Here is a 13,685-nt window from a genome sequence, read left to right as displayed (position 1 = left end):
TGTTTTATTAATATTATTTCTGCACACACAATTTTATATATATATATATATATATATATATATATATATATATATATATATATATATATATATATTCATTCATACCCCGTACATATATATATAGAATTGGTACCCTACTGCATCTCTTATGGGCTATTCATGCCCGTGCCACCTCTTGGGTGGCTTAATCTTTATCACTCTACTACATCTCGGTCTCTTTTTCCCCATTCTTCACTCCATCATTCCTTACATTCCTTAGACCCCCTCTCCCCATCCCCTCGGTTCCCACTTCATCCTCCCCTCTCATCTACGGGCTCACCAAAGCCCGTGTTACTTGGAGCTTATTGTTCCAAGTAGCGAATCTTTAACAACATCCCCTCTCATTCCCCCTTCCACATTCTCAAAAAAATTATTATGAGGAAGTTAGTTTAGTTCATTTATTATGCACCTCATACCCATCTTGTGGGAGGTGGTGGAAAGAGTTACAGACGCACATAATGGGCACAGGAACTGAACCCCACAATTCATTTAGCTAAGCAAGTTACAATCTTGAGCTAGTTACATAATTCAATATACGTCGTCACATCATCAATGGGCTCGAGACCGACCTCAAGTACAGTTTCTAACTTCAGCAACTGACATGAGCTAGTGTCAAAATTTATATGTTTGTCCTGCACACCGCCCCCAATCCAGTGGGCAGCGGTGGATAGGTTACAATCACCTATGTAGTTACTACCTACAGTTAGCAAACTGAGGATATTTGACTAAAATTTCTGGTAGCAAATCATGTTAAATTTAATATTTACTCATCTTTGAAACATTTGTTATAGAATTGTCTCTGAATTCACGTATGTTTTCGTACTCCATCACATAGTGACGGAGGGTGTGCGAATAATTTTGTTGAGTTTACATTTGGTCAGGTCTACATCAGGATGAGGAAGACAAACCTTTGGCTTCCTTCAAGTTTATTTTTTCTGCAACTTTCAATTACTGGTGGATTCTGATTCCTTGGTCCTTTTCTTCATCAATCTGCTGCATGGTAGTGTTGTTAATATTTAAGTTGTGATGTGTATTGTTATGTCCTGCATGTAAGGTCTTGCATTGTTTTATTATTTGTAGGTTTCTTTGCAAGGCCTCAATATAATTTTTGCTTACTACTTTACCAAAGATCTTAAGTGTCATCTGAAAATTTGATAATGTGGCTTGTACATCTACATGTACAGCACTACATGTACTAGCACATGTCTAGCACTGATGAGTATATAACTAAAAATTGTTGGCTCAAAGATGGAACCTTGCAGTACCCTACTCACCACATTTCTCCAGTCAGCTTCATTTCCATTTAGGAAAACATTGCTTCAACCATTTTTTTATCCATTCTAGTACTTTACCATTAATGACATGTGCTGGTAATTTCCTTGCCAATCTTTCATGTGGTACCTTATCAAGCTTTAGAGAGGACCACATATACTTTCAAGTTCAAGTTCAAGTATGTTTGAGACAAGAAAAAATGCATCTCAAATGGATAGAGTAGCTTAGGCTATGTCTACTGGAAGTCCTTTGTCTGAATAGCTGGTAACTTTCTCCAAAAATGTGCGCAGGTGTGTTAGGCATGATTTGTTTTTAACAAAACCATTTTGCTTGTCTTTATTAGACAGAGCACTGAGAGATGGTAAATGATTTCCTTACATTTCTCTCCCCGAGTTTGCAGATGTAAGAGGTTAGGCTTAACAGTTGGTAGTTTTGTGCTGAGCTCTTTCTGCCATTTTTTAAGATAGAAGTGGCATTTGCATACTTCCAGTCAAGGAGAACTTTTCCTTGATCCTGAGATTTTATGGAAAGGAGTTTGTGGTAGACACAGTTCATCTGCCAGTTCCTTTGTGACTTCAGATTAAATTCCGTCCACACCTAGGACTTCTGAATTCTTTAATGTCACTGCTCTTCCTGACAGTTCCACATGTTATGGGAATACTGTATCTCTTAATTCATTCTCTTACCTTGCTTCAATCATTTGTCTTGGTATTGTGGTCAAATTTTCCTAGTGTGAACACTGATGTAAGTATTAATTGAAAGTGTTGGCTGCTTTTGTATCATCATTTTGATCTTAATATTTTGAGCAAGTTTTTTTCACTGAACTGCTTTCCTGGGTAGTTGAATTTAATATCCTTCTGTATATATCTTAATCTATGTGATTCTTTCTAGACTGATACCTTTTTCAGAGGTTGTACTTAAAGTTGTTAAAACCAGGCTTTTTTTTTTTTACAGCCTGTGTCAACCATCTAGTTCTATTTATTTTCTTTCTCCTCCTTGGCACATAGTTTTGAACAAGTTCATTGATGACCTTTTTGAAAATTTCCCATGATACTTCCATGTCTTGATCTATTAGCTCACTCCCAGGTGGTGTTTTGTAATTCCTCTCCAAATTTCTTTTCACTAGTAATTTAGAAAGTCATTGTCCTGGACCTTTATATCGATTTCTATAATTGGATTCCATCTTGGAATATTGTGGTCACATGAAAGGGTGTTTCTTGCCCTACCTGGATTTGATCAATTATGGCAGATCAAGAAAATTTTCTTCAACTTGTGATGTTCAACTTGAAGATTTGCCCAATCTGTTGTTTCGTGGGTAAAGGTCCCCTCCCCCCATTATAAGAGCTTGGGCTTTGGTTACAGCATTTATCACATTTATGGTTTTCTGTAATGCCCTCTGCTGTTGCTGTGTCTACTCTGTAGCATACATCCACTGTCATTTTGATCTAGTATATTGCACCACACAGATTCTGAGGATCCCATGGTGTTCAGTTACTCATTGCATTAAAGTCCTCTTTTATATAAAATAAAATAAAATAAAATGTTTATTTAGGTAAGGTACATACATACAAGAAATTTTTACAAAGATTGGTTGACTTATAGGTAGGGCTAGTACATACAATGCCTAAAGCCACTATTACGCAAAGCATTTCGGGCATTGAAAGAACACTATCACACCCTCTGTTGTTCTTCTCGTCCTTTCTGAAAGGTGGATGGTATCCTGGAAGATGGCATTCCCTCTTCAATTACATCTACTTGTCCCCCATGTTCCACTGATCCCAATAATGACAGGATTATAAGCCTCAGTGTATGCACACAATGCATCAAATTTATTTACTAGGTATTTGTGTAAAAAAAATTTAAATTCCCGAGATTGCTCCTGTATTCTGCACACTATTATTGCATACATTGTCCCTTTGGTTTTGTGCCTGCTTGTTGTTAGAGGTATACTGTACAAGGTTAGTTCTACTCAACTGGGTAAATGATTACATCCTCTACTCCAACTACTATCATAATCACCTGCACTCTCCCTTATCTTCAACTTTAAACCTCTGTATTGGTCTTTTTCCCAAGTCCTTTAGTTTGTCTCTTGCTTTGTTTGTCTTTTTTGTTGTTGTTGTTATTCTATTAGGTCTGGGGATATGTAAATGTTGTTATACCCATGCCAACCTTCTAGGTTTTGTGCATTTTGTAAGTATTTTCTGTGCTCAGAATTTGTGATGGTTATGCATACCAGTTTGCTTCTGACTATCTAACCTCCCTCCCTACCTACTTGGGAAGTGCCTTACATCTTGCTCTTTGCCTATCAATTTTTTCTATCATTTACTCAATGTTTTGTTGATTAGTCCTTCCTACCGTGTGCTTCTGCAAGGCTCCTTTGGTATTGTAAGTTTTGCAATGAAAAAGAAAAAGGCCTTTGCTTTCAGTTTGCTTATTGTTGTATGCATTGACTAATTCATGAGTATTATTATGGTCAGTGAAATTTGGGTTATGTGGTCTGGGCAATGGATCAAGTGATCCTGTGAACTGCTTGATATTACACACAAGTTCATTGTTAAGAAATTCAACTGAGGAAGGTTCAATGGAACTGAACTATTTTGACACATGGCAAAATTTTTTTTTTTTTAGCATATTGATGTATATGTAGTTATATTTATAGCACTTGCCACAAAAGATATTGACAAAACTTTTGATGCAAGTTAGAATAAAGAACTAAAATTCAAATTATGCAACAACTTTGAGTTTCAAGCCATCAAACAAATTCCACCTCTACAACAAATAAAAATGAATTACCTTTAATAACACTCTTAGCTACATTGCCCTTAAATAAGGCAAAATTACCAAATTTGCCAGCGTATAAAACATGCTTTTTTATTTTTAAACGTACTGTATAAAAAAATTGCCCTGCATCTAATGCTGCCCTATTACAGATGTGCGAGTGAGTGCCATAAGCTAGGGAGCCGGACAAGCATACTGGGTAACTTCACTAGGCACAAAAATCTTTGCTAATAATATTGAAAACAAAGCAAATTATCACAGTAAATCGTGTTACTAATAAGACAATATTGAAAACAAGTCGAGTTATCACAGTCTGTTATCACAAACTTGCAAAAAACTGCTTACAATACGTCCTCAGTTATGAAGGAAGCTCACATCATCTCACCATCTTACCAAGCATACGTAACCCACACCTGATATATGTCATATATTATTTAATAATTGTGTTACCTCTTAAGAAACATTTATTATCTAAATGAAAAATGCTCCTAGAAATTTGAAAGGAATTTTAAACTTTCATCTGCCTCTCAGCCATTTGCATTGAGTAAATGACAACAAAACCAGAGCGCAGTAAATGACAACAAAAACAGAGCACTGTGATGGTGCGCCACCCTGGTGGCCTGATGCGGTAACAAAACATCACATCCAAAAATACAAGCTTCACGTCCTGTATAGCAATTCTCTTGCCCAAAATACAAATTATGCAGCTGATCTTATGGGAGATAAGAGTTGAGGTACAAAATCCACTTGAAAAGTCTTTTTCAAATGAAAAAGAAAATGTATGTTTCATCATACATAAATGTATGATGAAACATACTAAAAATAGTTTGTTTTCCACAAAATATCCTTGTAAAATAGGGGTGTGTTCTATATGAGGGTGCGTCTTTTACGTTGGCATACGGTATATAAATTTTTATACCTGGTTTAATACTCTGAAGAAAAAAAGAGAGAGAGAGAATGCCACAGTATGTCAAGAGTGGTCATGATTTGATAATAGGTCTAACTAATGTTCAAAATCTATTTTAATTACAATTAAGTTAAAGAAATCTAAGTGCATAATAATTTGCATCAATTGGCTAATAGTTTAGTACTATTGTATGTATCATATACATATTTACCTGAGGGCCACTAAAACTAGTGGCCTTGATGAGGACAGGAAGCCAGCAGCTTGTCAAAGGTCCCCCACATTTGCCCTGATCTTTTCCAGCTGTATTTTAAAACCCAGCAGAATTTTTAGTGAATGATGGATTCCAACTCCAAGATCATTTTCTTTGTCTATCTTTTGTAAGGTAGTGCTGTCAATTTGGTAGGTATGTAGACTGTTATGCCCCACATGCAAGGTCTTGCATTTATTGACATTAAAAAGCATATGCCAGTCATCTGACCATTTGTAGAGTTTATATAGATCTCTTTGCAAGGTCTCAATATCACTTTCACTTCCCACTTTACCATAAACATAGACATATGAATGTAACTTACCAAAAGAAGGTAAAAGGATGATGCAGTGGAAGGTGGTAGTTAGGTATGATATAGAAAGTACTTCAGGCAGCACTTCAAACTTCTTTTTTGTCCTTCATAAATTAAGGACTTAAGACTGTTTGTGGTTTCTAATAGGTTGTCTCATTAAGCTATAATCTGAGCTCTTAAAGGGTTTGTAAAGGTTTATAAACAGGAAACATTCAATTCATCATTTTATTTGTCCATCAAAAACACTGTTGGTTTGTCTGACAATCTGCTCAGTCTCGAGTTCTTGATAGTAGGAAACTAGACTTATGGGGTTTCCATATCTATGAGTATAATCAAATACTGAGAGTGGGAGAACACACAATACTGGTTGGATTACTAGGCTGTAGGTACAGTCAAAATATGGCGACCAATTCGCTCACAAACTAGTTTTGCTCTTGATGGACTGCACAAAAATTTCCTAGTCAAGTTGTCTTGGTATGAGACATGATATGGTCATCCTTCAGTTGACTGTACTACTGCCACCTCTGAAATACTGGCTACCAGGATGGGCTGAACAACACACCTTTTGACTGCCTCCTCCATTTCCAAGGCCATCCCTTATTTGAGGCAGATATTTTAAGCATGTGAATAATTTTTTAAAAGAGTTTGAAATTATTTTGAAGTCAATCAATACATTGATTTATAATAGCAATGACATGGCTGAGTAAAGTCCAAATCTGTTCTGTACACAACCAGCAATGATTGCATTTAGCAAACATAATCTTTCAATATGGCACAAAGATTACAGTAAATAAAAAGTCTTCACTCCATATGAGAGCTCTGTAAACTAAAAAGTGTCAAAATCATTACAAAAGACAAATGAGAGCTCTATAAACTTAAAACTGTCAAAATTAAAACGGTCTCTTCTCTTTTTGTAATTAAATAAAATTACCGGGTCATTCTTTCATAAGAAATTTAACTGATGTCTCAGTTATTAAGAATGTTTTAAAAAATTATAAACCAATATTTATTCTTTTAAAAAACTATGCCCCTCAGTGCATAATTCTGTGTTTGCTCCTCAAGTTGTTGCATTTCCTCAGAGAAAAACACTGCTTGTTTAATTTACCAGTCATTGGCCAAAGATGACAATTAACCTTCCAAATAAAACTTCACAATATCAAAGAACAAATATACTTCATTAAGTAAAAGGCCTTCCTTAACTAATATGGAATTTAATTCCATGCGACTAAAAAAAAAAAGTAAACCAGTCAAGTACATAAAAATAAAATAAATTTTGAAATATTCCATAGAAGATAATGCACAGAGGCCTGCTCATTATTATTATCTTTCTTTTTCAAGTGTAAAAACCAAAGCATCAAAATAAAATTTTGTTGTGTTTGTTCTTTTAGATGAAGAGTGCAGTATGAGCGGTGAGGATGTAAACGTGTACTTTGTACAGCAGTCTAAGCATCCTTCTTGGAACTAGGTGGTGGCCACAAGTCTCCAGGATGGTTAGCAGGTGCAGACCAAATGTTGCTCACAGAACAGAAGGGATCAAAGCCAAGACCTTTTGATACAGCCCCACTAGCATCATTTACTCCAGATGATGGTGCCTGAGTGAGAGTTGTTCCCCACGGTGATGCTGGTGAAGACTGTGGAGACGATCCTTGACTTGAGGATGAGAATGGGGGTGACCAAATGTTTGACAGCGAGTCCCACAAGCTTGGTGCCGATGTGTTGCCAGAGTTGAGAACTATTCCATCATGATGATAACCACTTCCATCAGGCCAGAGTGAACCTCCAACTTGAGAAGGGCAGTAACGTGGTCTTTCCTCGTCTCCTGAAGTGGTTTTCAAATTTGAATCATGAAATCCTATTCTCCTGAATCATAAACATTTAATTATGAATTTATATGAAATCTAGAAAGGAATCTTTGTAACAGTTTTTGGTTTCTACATTATCAGGAGTTCTATAAGATGAATGAAAAAGTTATCATGTATGTATTTTTCCATCATGTATGAAATTATGATGCACTTACTTTACATTGAACCACTACATAAATCCTGACCAGGAACCCCATCCACAAAATATATAACTGGGAGATACAAAGCAATACTGCAGTTATTTGCTTTAACAAAAACTACCTCAGGGTTTTAAGATAAGCAAATATACTATAATATTTTCCAGAGCCTACTGTTTTTTTCTCTTAAAGGACATTACTTATCAAGACAACCTAAGCACAGTAAAATAACAACATTCAGGACTGAAGAGCAGGTGCGCCATAGGCGCAATCAGAAGGCACTACATGAACATCAGAGCCCACAGTTGTTCAATACTCTCCCAGCAAGTATAGGATATATTGCCAGGACAAAAGTCTTCAATAAAAACTGGACAGTTTTCTGCAAGAAGTGCCGGACCAACCGAACTGCAGTGGATATGTGGGCCTAGGGGCCACTCCAAGCAACAGCCTGTTAGACCAAGCACTCAAGTCAAGCCTGGCCCCAGGGCCAGGCCTGGGGAGTAGAACATTTATCAAACTTCCATCCAGGTACACTTATTTCACTCTTCCTATCAGTTTGGAATCATACAGCACGTTCCCCACACACACACACACCAGGGTGGACCACACAATATATCTTGGCAGAATACCGTGCAAGTCATTAGCTGTGTTCATATCACTGGTGGAAGACAATCCAATAGAGAAAATAAAACTTAAAATTAATTCCAGTAATTACAACACAAACCCCTCAATCAAAATTAAGTATTCTACTGCCTTCCAGCATACTGAAATCTCATTAAAGAATGGCAAAAAGAGGCAATCTTAGCAAATCAGTACTGTAAACTTACCTGAAAGTGAGCCATGTCGATGAGCAGTCTCTTGTGACTGAGCTAACCCAGGTGGTGGTCTCAAGGTTGGAGCACTCAATGTCTTAGGATCCCACGAGTGAATACTGTTACCGGCTTGACTAGCAGCCACACATCCATTATCCACATAGCCACTATACACATTTCTTGCATAAGGATCTTCCTTCAGTCGGTGAGAATAATTATTTTCGGACACGGTGAAAAACGGAGAAGAGGACATGGAGGCCACACTTGTTGCAGGAGTGGACACCCCATGTAAAGTACCCAAGTTATTGCTGTTGTTGCTGCTGTTACTAGCATTGCTCACTTTCTGGCCAATTACCCCTAAAGGCTTTTCGACTCTCTTGATCTCTGGTGGAACCTTGGCAAATGGCATTACTTTAGCTTTCTGAAATATATTTGAAATGGAATCACTTGAGCAAAATGTTGAAGATTACTTGAAAAGAATGCTAAGCTTTAAAATAAAATAAAAAGATATATATATAAAAAAAATAATGTTAAACATCTCATTTGTAAAAGCAGGTCAAGAGTTTTTTTTATATAAATCATGTGAAGTGTTATGAATACAAACAAATCAGCAGCCCTGAAGCTAATAAACAATTATTTTTTTTTTTTTTTTTTTTAAGACATGAAGAAAACCCACAGGGTTCACCCACATGGTTATAAACTCTTGGAACTGCCTACCCACCAAACTCTCAAACATCAAAACTGTTTTAAAATCCACCTGGAAAGGTTCAAGACAAATGGCAAACCATTGACAAGCCACCGGTTTCCTGTTCTCATTGAGGCCACTAGTGTTAGTGGCCATCAGGTAAATCGGGTAAAAATCGGGTAAATCAGGTAAACAATTGAAGAGCAAAGATCAGAGTTTATTCACTACTTCACTATTGCAGCACCTTCAGGAACAATAGGAAATTGCTGCACATTAGGTCTTATAGTTCCAGGCAACAGTGAACCGATAGAATGGCATATCACACTGACAACAGATTCAGATTCAGATTCAGATGTTTATTCAGGTAAGGTATATACATACAAGTGATGTTACATTAATGGATTGATATATAGATAGAGCTAGTACATACAATGCCTAAAGCCACTATTACGCAATGCGTTTCGGGCAAATTGTTACAACAACAATTGTTACTAGATAGATTAGTTACCAACTAAGGTGACAAGTGGCTTGGTTAATATAAGGAAACCTTTATTTTTATCAAAATGTTTTGGTACTATGTGGTCATTTGCCCATATTCCAATTGATTAAACAACTACATGTAGTGTATAAAAAGCTAATGTGGCAACAGGATCTTTCTCAATGTTTCTTATGGTAGACATTAAAGTTTCTGCCCTGAATACATTGTTACTTGGTTACTTCATTTTGGGGTTTCTCCTTTGGAGTGTTCTTTTGTTTGATCTGGCCTCCAGCAGTCACATTAGTGAGCTTCATGCTCTTCCTCAGAAGATGGGGTTCTGCTTCTTTCTCTGCTATGGTAATTGTTCTCTTAGTGAGTCTTTCATGTTCTGGTGGCATTAATAAGAGTATTCACCACTACTTGGGTGGATACTCTTATTAACCCTGTGTTAATAAGGGTAGAATATTAATTCTTCTGTGTTAATATGTAGAAGAGCCCTCAGTTAAACAATGCAAAAAATGTCAACAGACTATTACTGCTACAGTAGTAGAAAAAATGCTCAGTCGTTTTGACTGTCTGAAACCACCCAACTCAAGATGACATGACAAGAGACAAAGAGAGGATGCCTGACTGAAACTCCTCCAAACCCCCATTAGGAGGAAGGACTGACCAACACCATCACAGGCTGACAAAAACCCGAATTCTGGGACCAGGCATCGGCAAACTGAGCGAGATGCTTCCCTTTCGTGCTCATGACACCTTCAGCTCCCTATAGAAGTGTGGGGGGGTGCAAGATCCCCATCCTTGCCTTCGATAGGCCATGAGAAAGTCTAACATGTCTAACGAGATGGTATTAGCCCTGGGGTACCAGTGCATAAGCAATTGGGAACCACCAAGACTCTCCCAGAGAGATGCATATTATATACTCAATGTTTTATCTTCTAAACATTACTAGGCTGCAAGGTAAGGTAGGCCGGTTGACTTTGGTATTTAGCAAATAAAATTTTGTCTAAACATTATAGAAACAAATGTTATATATTTGTTTACAGTTGTTAAAGCAATAATTTCTGAACATTTATTGGTACAAAAATTATACACAATTCACATCTTGGAAGTGAGATGAGTGTGCACGAGGACCATTAGTATGCAGTAAATGATTATTTTTATAATGTAGTAGAGCAATCATTAGTATACATTTACATGTAAACAAAAGACAAACTTACAGTAAAAATAGATTGCATTACAAAAAAATATCTATCTGGTTTATTTTAGGGAAGAGTATCTAGCATGTAGACAGACCCTTAAATATGAGTGCTAATTATCTGCCTTTAATAGGCACTAACTTGTGAAAAGTAATTGACATTTTCTCACCTGTTTATCCGTGCCTAACAGTATAGCCGAGTACGAGGATTCTCTAGGTGCCAATGGCTGTGGTTGAGATGGAGGTTTTAGATGTGTGGCTGCAAAGTTTGAAGTCTGCAAGTCTGACAAGTTATCCTCTGAGGGTTGTCGTGCTTCTTCCCAGTTAGGTGTTGGAGACGACCTCCCACTACCCACACTCTCGCTGGATTCAGCACTCTGAAGCACAAGAAAACCCACAGTTAGCCTCCTATTATTCAAAGATGTGTTTTGTACACTATTGCCACAGCACCTAGGAGTACATTTAATGCTCACTGTACATGATCAATTTCTGTAATGTTTGTGTTCTTGTATCAAAATAATGTATTATATGCAGAAATTATTGCTACTACTGTCTTTTTTTTTTCCTTATTATCTTACCTGTTTTTCAGTGTGGATAACTCCAAGGTAAAACATTATCATTAAAGAAATTTGCTACTTATTTATATTCCAAAATAGGATATATGTTTACTCATCAGGTATCAGGAAAAAAATGCATCGCCTTCACATGTGGCTATACTCAAGTGACCCCAGGCTCCATCTTTATGTGACCCCATCAAGCCCTCTAATTGTGAAATCAAGCCTCCAAAACTTATCTAATTACTTCTTGCAGTAGTTCACTTTTGTTCCAGAAACATGCTTGCTGGGAGAGTATTGAACAGGCCTGGACCTCTGATGTTCATACAGTGTTCACACTCTGATTTTGCCTCTAGCACTACTAGTCACTGGTTCTATTCTGCATTTCCTTCTGTACTGTTCATTCCAGTATGTTGTTATTTTACTGTGCAAATCTGGGACTTAGCCTTCCAGTATTCTACCTGTTGAAGATTCTGAGGTTTGGTATTCCCATGACCTGGTCTCTGACCAGACCTACTGGTTGCTGTTCTGATCAACCAGGCTGTTCGATGCAGTTACTTGCAGCCTGACATACGAGTCACAGCCTGGTTGATCAGGTATCCTTTGAAGTTGCTTATCGAGTTCGCTTTTAAACACTGCGAGAGGTTGGCCAGTTATGCCCCATATGTGTAGTGGGAAGCGTGTTGAAAAGTCTTGGCCCTTTCATGTTGATAGTGTTCTCTCTCAGTATGCCTATTGCATCTCTTTTCAGTTCGGCTATTTTGCACATCCTGCCATGCCTTCTGGTCTCATGTGGTGGTATTTTGTGTGTGCATATTTGGAACCACTCCTACTAATATTGCCCAACCACTTGGGATGGAGGGTAGAGTGACTGTCTCACTTCATGCAGGTCGGTGTTCAATCCTCCACGGTCCAAGTGGTTGGGCACCATCCCCCCCCCTCCCCATCTCATCTCAAATCCTAATCCTGACCCCCCTTCCAAGTGCTAGTCATAATGGTTTGGCACTTTTTCCTGATAGTTCCCTTCCCTTCCTACTAATATTCTCCAAATGTAAATTATTATGTATCTCTCCCACCTGCACTCTAGGAATACAGATTTAAAATTTTTAGGGAGTCCCAGTAATTTAGATATTTTATAGAGTCGATTCTAGCGGTAAAATATCTTTGCACACTCACCAGGTCAGCAATTTATCCAGCTTTGAATGAGGCTATTAATGTGCAACAGTATTCCACTCATATAAACAATGTATTCTCCATTCGTATAAATAATGTATTTATTATTTGATACCTTTCTTGTCTCCTTTCCAGAGTGTATATTTTGAGAATTTTGATAGCTTTCATTTAAGCTCTTAAATTTTACCATACTTGAGTATCTGGAATTTGTCACAGTTAAACATGTTAAGATTCAGTTGCCCAATCAGATTTTATTGATACCAGCTTGTAGTTTTCAATATCTTTTATAGAAGTAATTTTTATGCAGATTTTTGGATCGTCCTCAAAGGATGACACAAAGCTGTGACTTATATTTTTACCTATACTGTATATGATATAAGAGAAAAAACAGTGATGCAAGGCCTGTGCCCTGGGGTTCAATATTTTTTTCCATGTGCTTGGATTTTAGTTTGTTTGACTAACTTTGATTGATAATCAAACAAAATAAAGTCCAAGCACATACAAAAGCTTTGTACCCCAGGGCACAGGTCATTACGTTGTGTTTGACAGGCAATTGAATATCCACTGCCCTACTTATCTCTTATTCCTATTGACCTCATTTTCAATGGTCACATTTATCAAATGCTTTTACAATGTCCATGTATACAACATTTGCATTTTATTTTTCTTCTAATGCTTCTGTGATTTTATAGTGTTTCAGTAATTATGAAAGGAAGGATCTTCATGCTCTACACCTATGTTGACCCGGATTGTGAAGTTCATTGTGGTTCATAAAACCACAATGTTCATAAAACTGGAGATTTGATTCCTGATCACTTTCAAAAACATTAATTATGAGTGATGTAGTGCAATTGGTCTTTTAAAAATCAAGATTTTTAGCTAATGCTTTGCTACCTCCCTTGCACGGTAGAGATATATCTACCAATTAAAGTGATTCCGTGATAAAATAATTTTGGATTTTTTTTTTATTTCTTGAAAAGCTTTCTGTTCAAGTTACATTTTTCAGTCTGGTAAGATCACTGTAGCTTCTGCTCTATTTCTCTCATCTTATTTTTTCGGTAGTAAAAGCGTAAGGTGCCGCACAGGTGGAAAACCTTTAAACTGGAAAAGGTGCAATGGCATGATACAAAATGGCTTCCAGAACTGATAAACATGAGTTACGAGGAGAGACTAAAGGCGTTAAATATGCCAAAACTAGAAGATAGAAGAGAGAGAGATGATATGATC

General features: G+C 37.1%; 1 protein-coding gene across 8 annotated transcripts in view; it reads right to left on the bottom strand.

Moving 5' to 3' along the window:
* Positions 1-5,767: 5,767 nt before the first annotated feature.
* The window catches only part of Tmem131 (Transmembrane protein 131), a 280,417-nt gene continuing 272,499 nt past the window's right edge, over positions 5,768-13,685 (bottom strand). For all 8 annotated transcript variants that reach the window (XM_045761559.2, XM_045761557.2, XM_045761556.2 and 5 more), the window contains 3 exons: positions 10,902-11,108; positions 8,383-8,788; positions 5,768-7,375 (listed from right to left, as the gene is read on the bottom strand). In XM_045761559.2, coding sequence (XP_045617515.2) covers positions 6,999-7,375; positions 8,383-8,788; positions 10,902-11,108 — 990 coding nt within the window. In that variant the 3' untranslated portion in view covers positions 5,768-6,998. The remainder of the gene's footprint in view (positions 7,376-8,382; positions 8,789-10,901; positions 11,109-13,685) is intronic.

The sequence above is a fragment of the Procambarus clarkii genome, chromosome 45 (assembly GCF_040958095.1).
Source record: "Procambarus clarkii isolate CNS0578487 chromosome 45, FALCON_Pclarkii_2.0, whole genome shotgun sequence".
In the NCBI taxonomy this organism is placed as follows: Eukaryota; Metazoa; Arthropoda; class Malacostraca; order Decapoda; family Cambaridae; genus Procambarus; species Procambarus clarkii.
The sequence above is the reverse complement of the archived record's forward strand: the minus strand, read 5'-3'. Positions and strand labels throughout refer to the sequence as shown.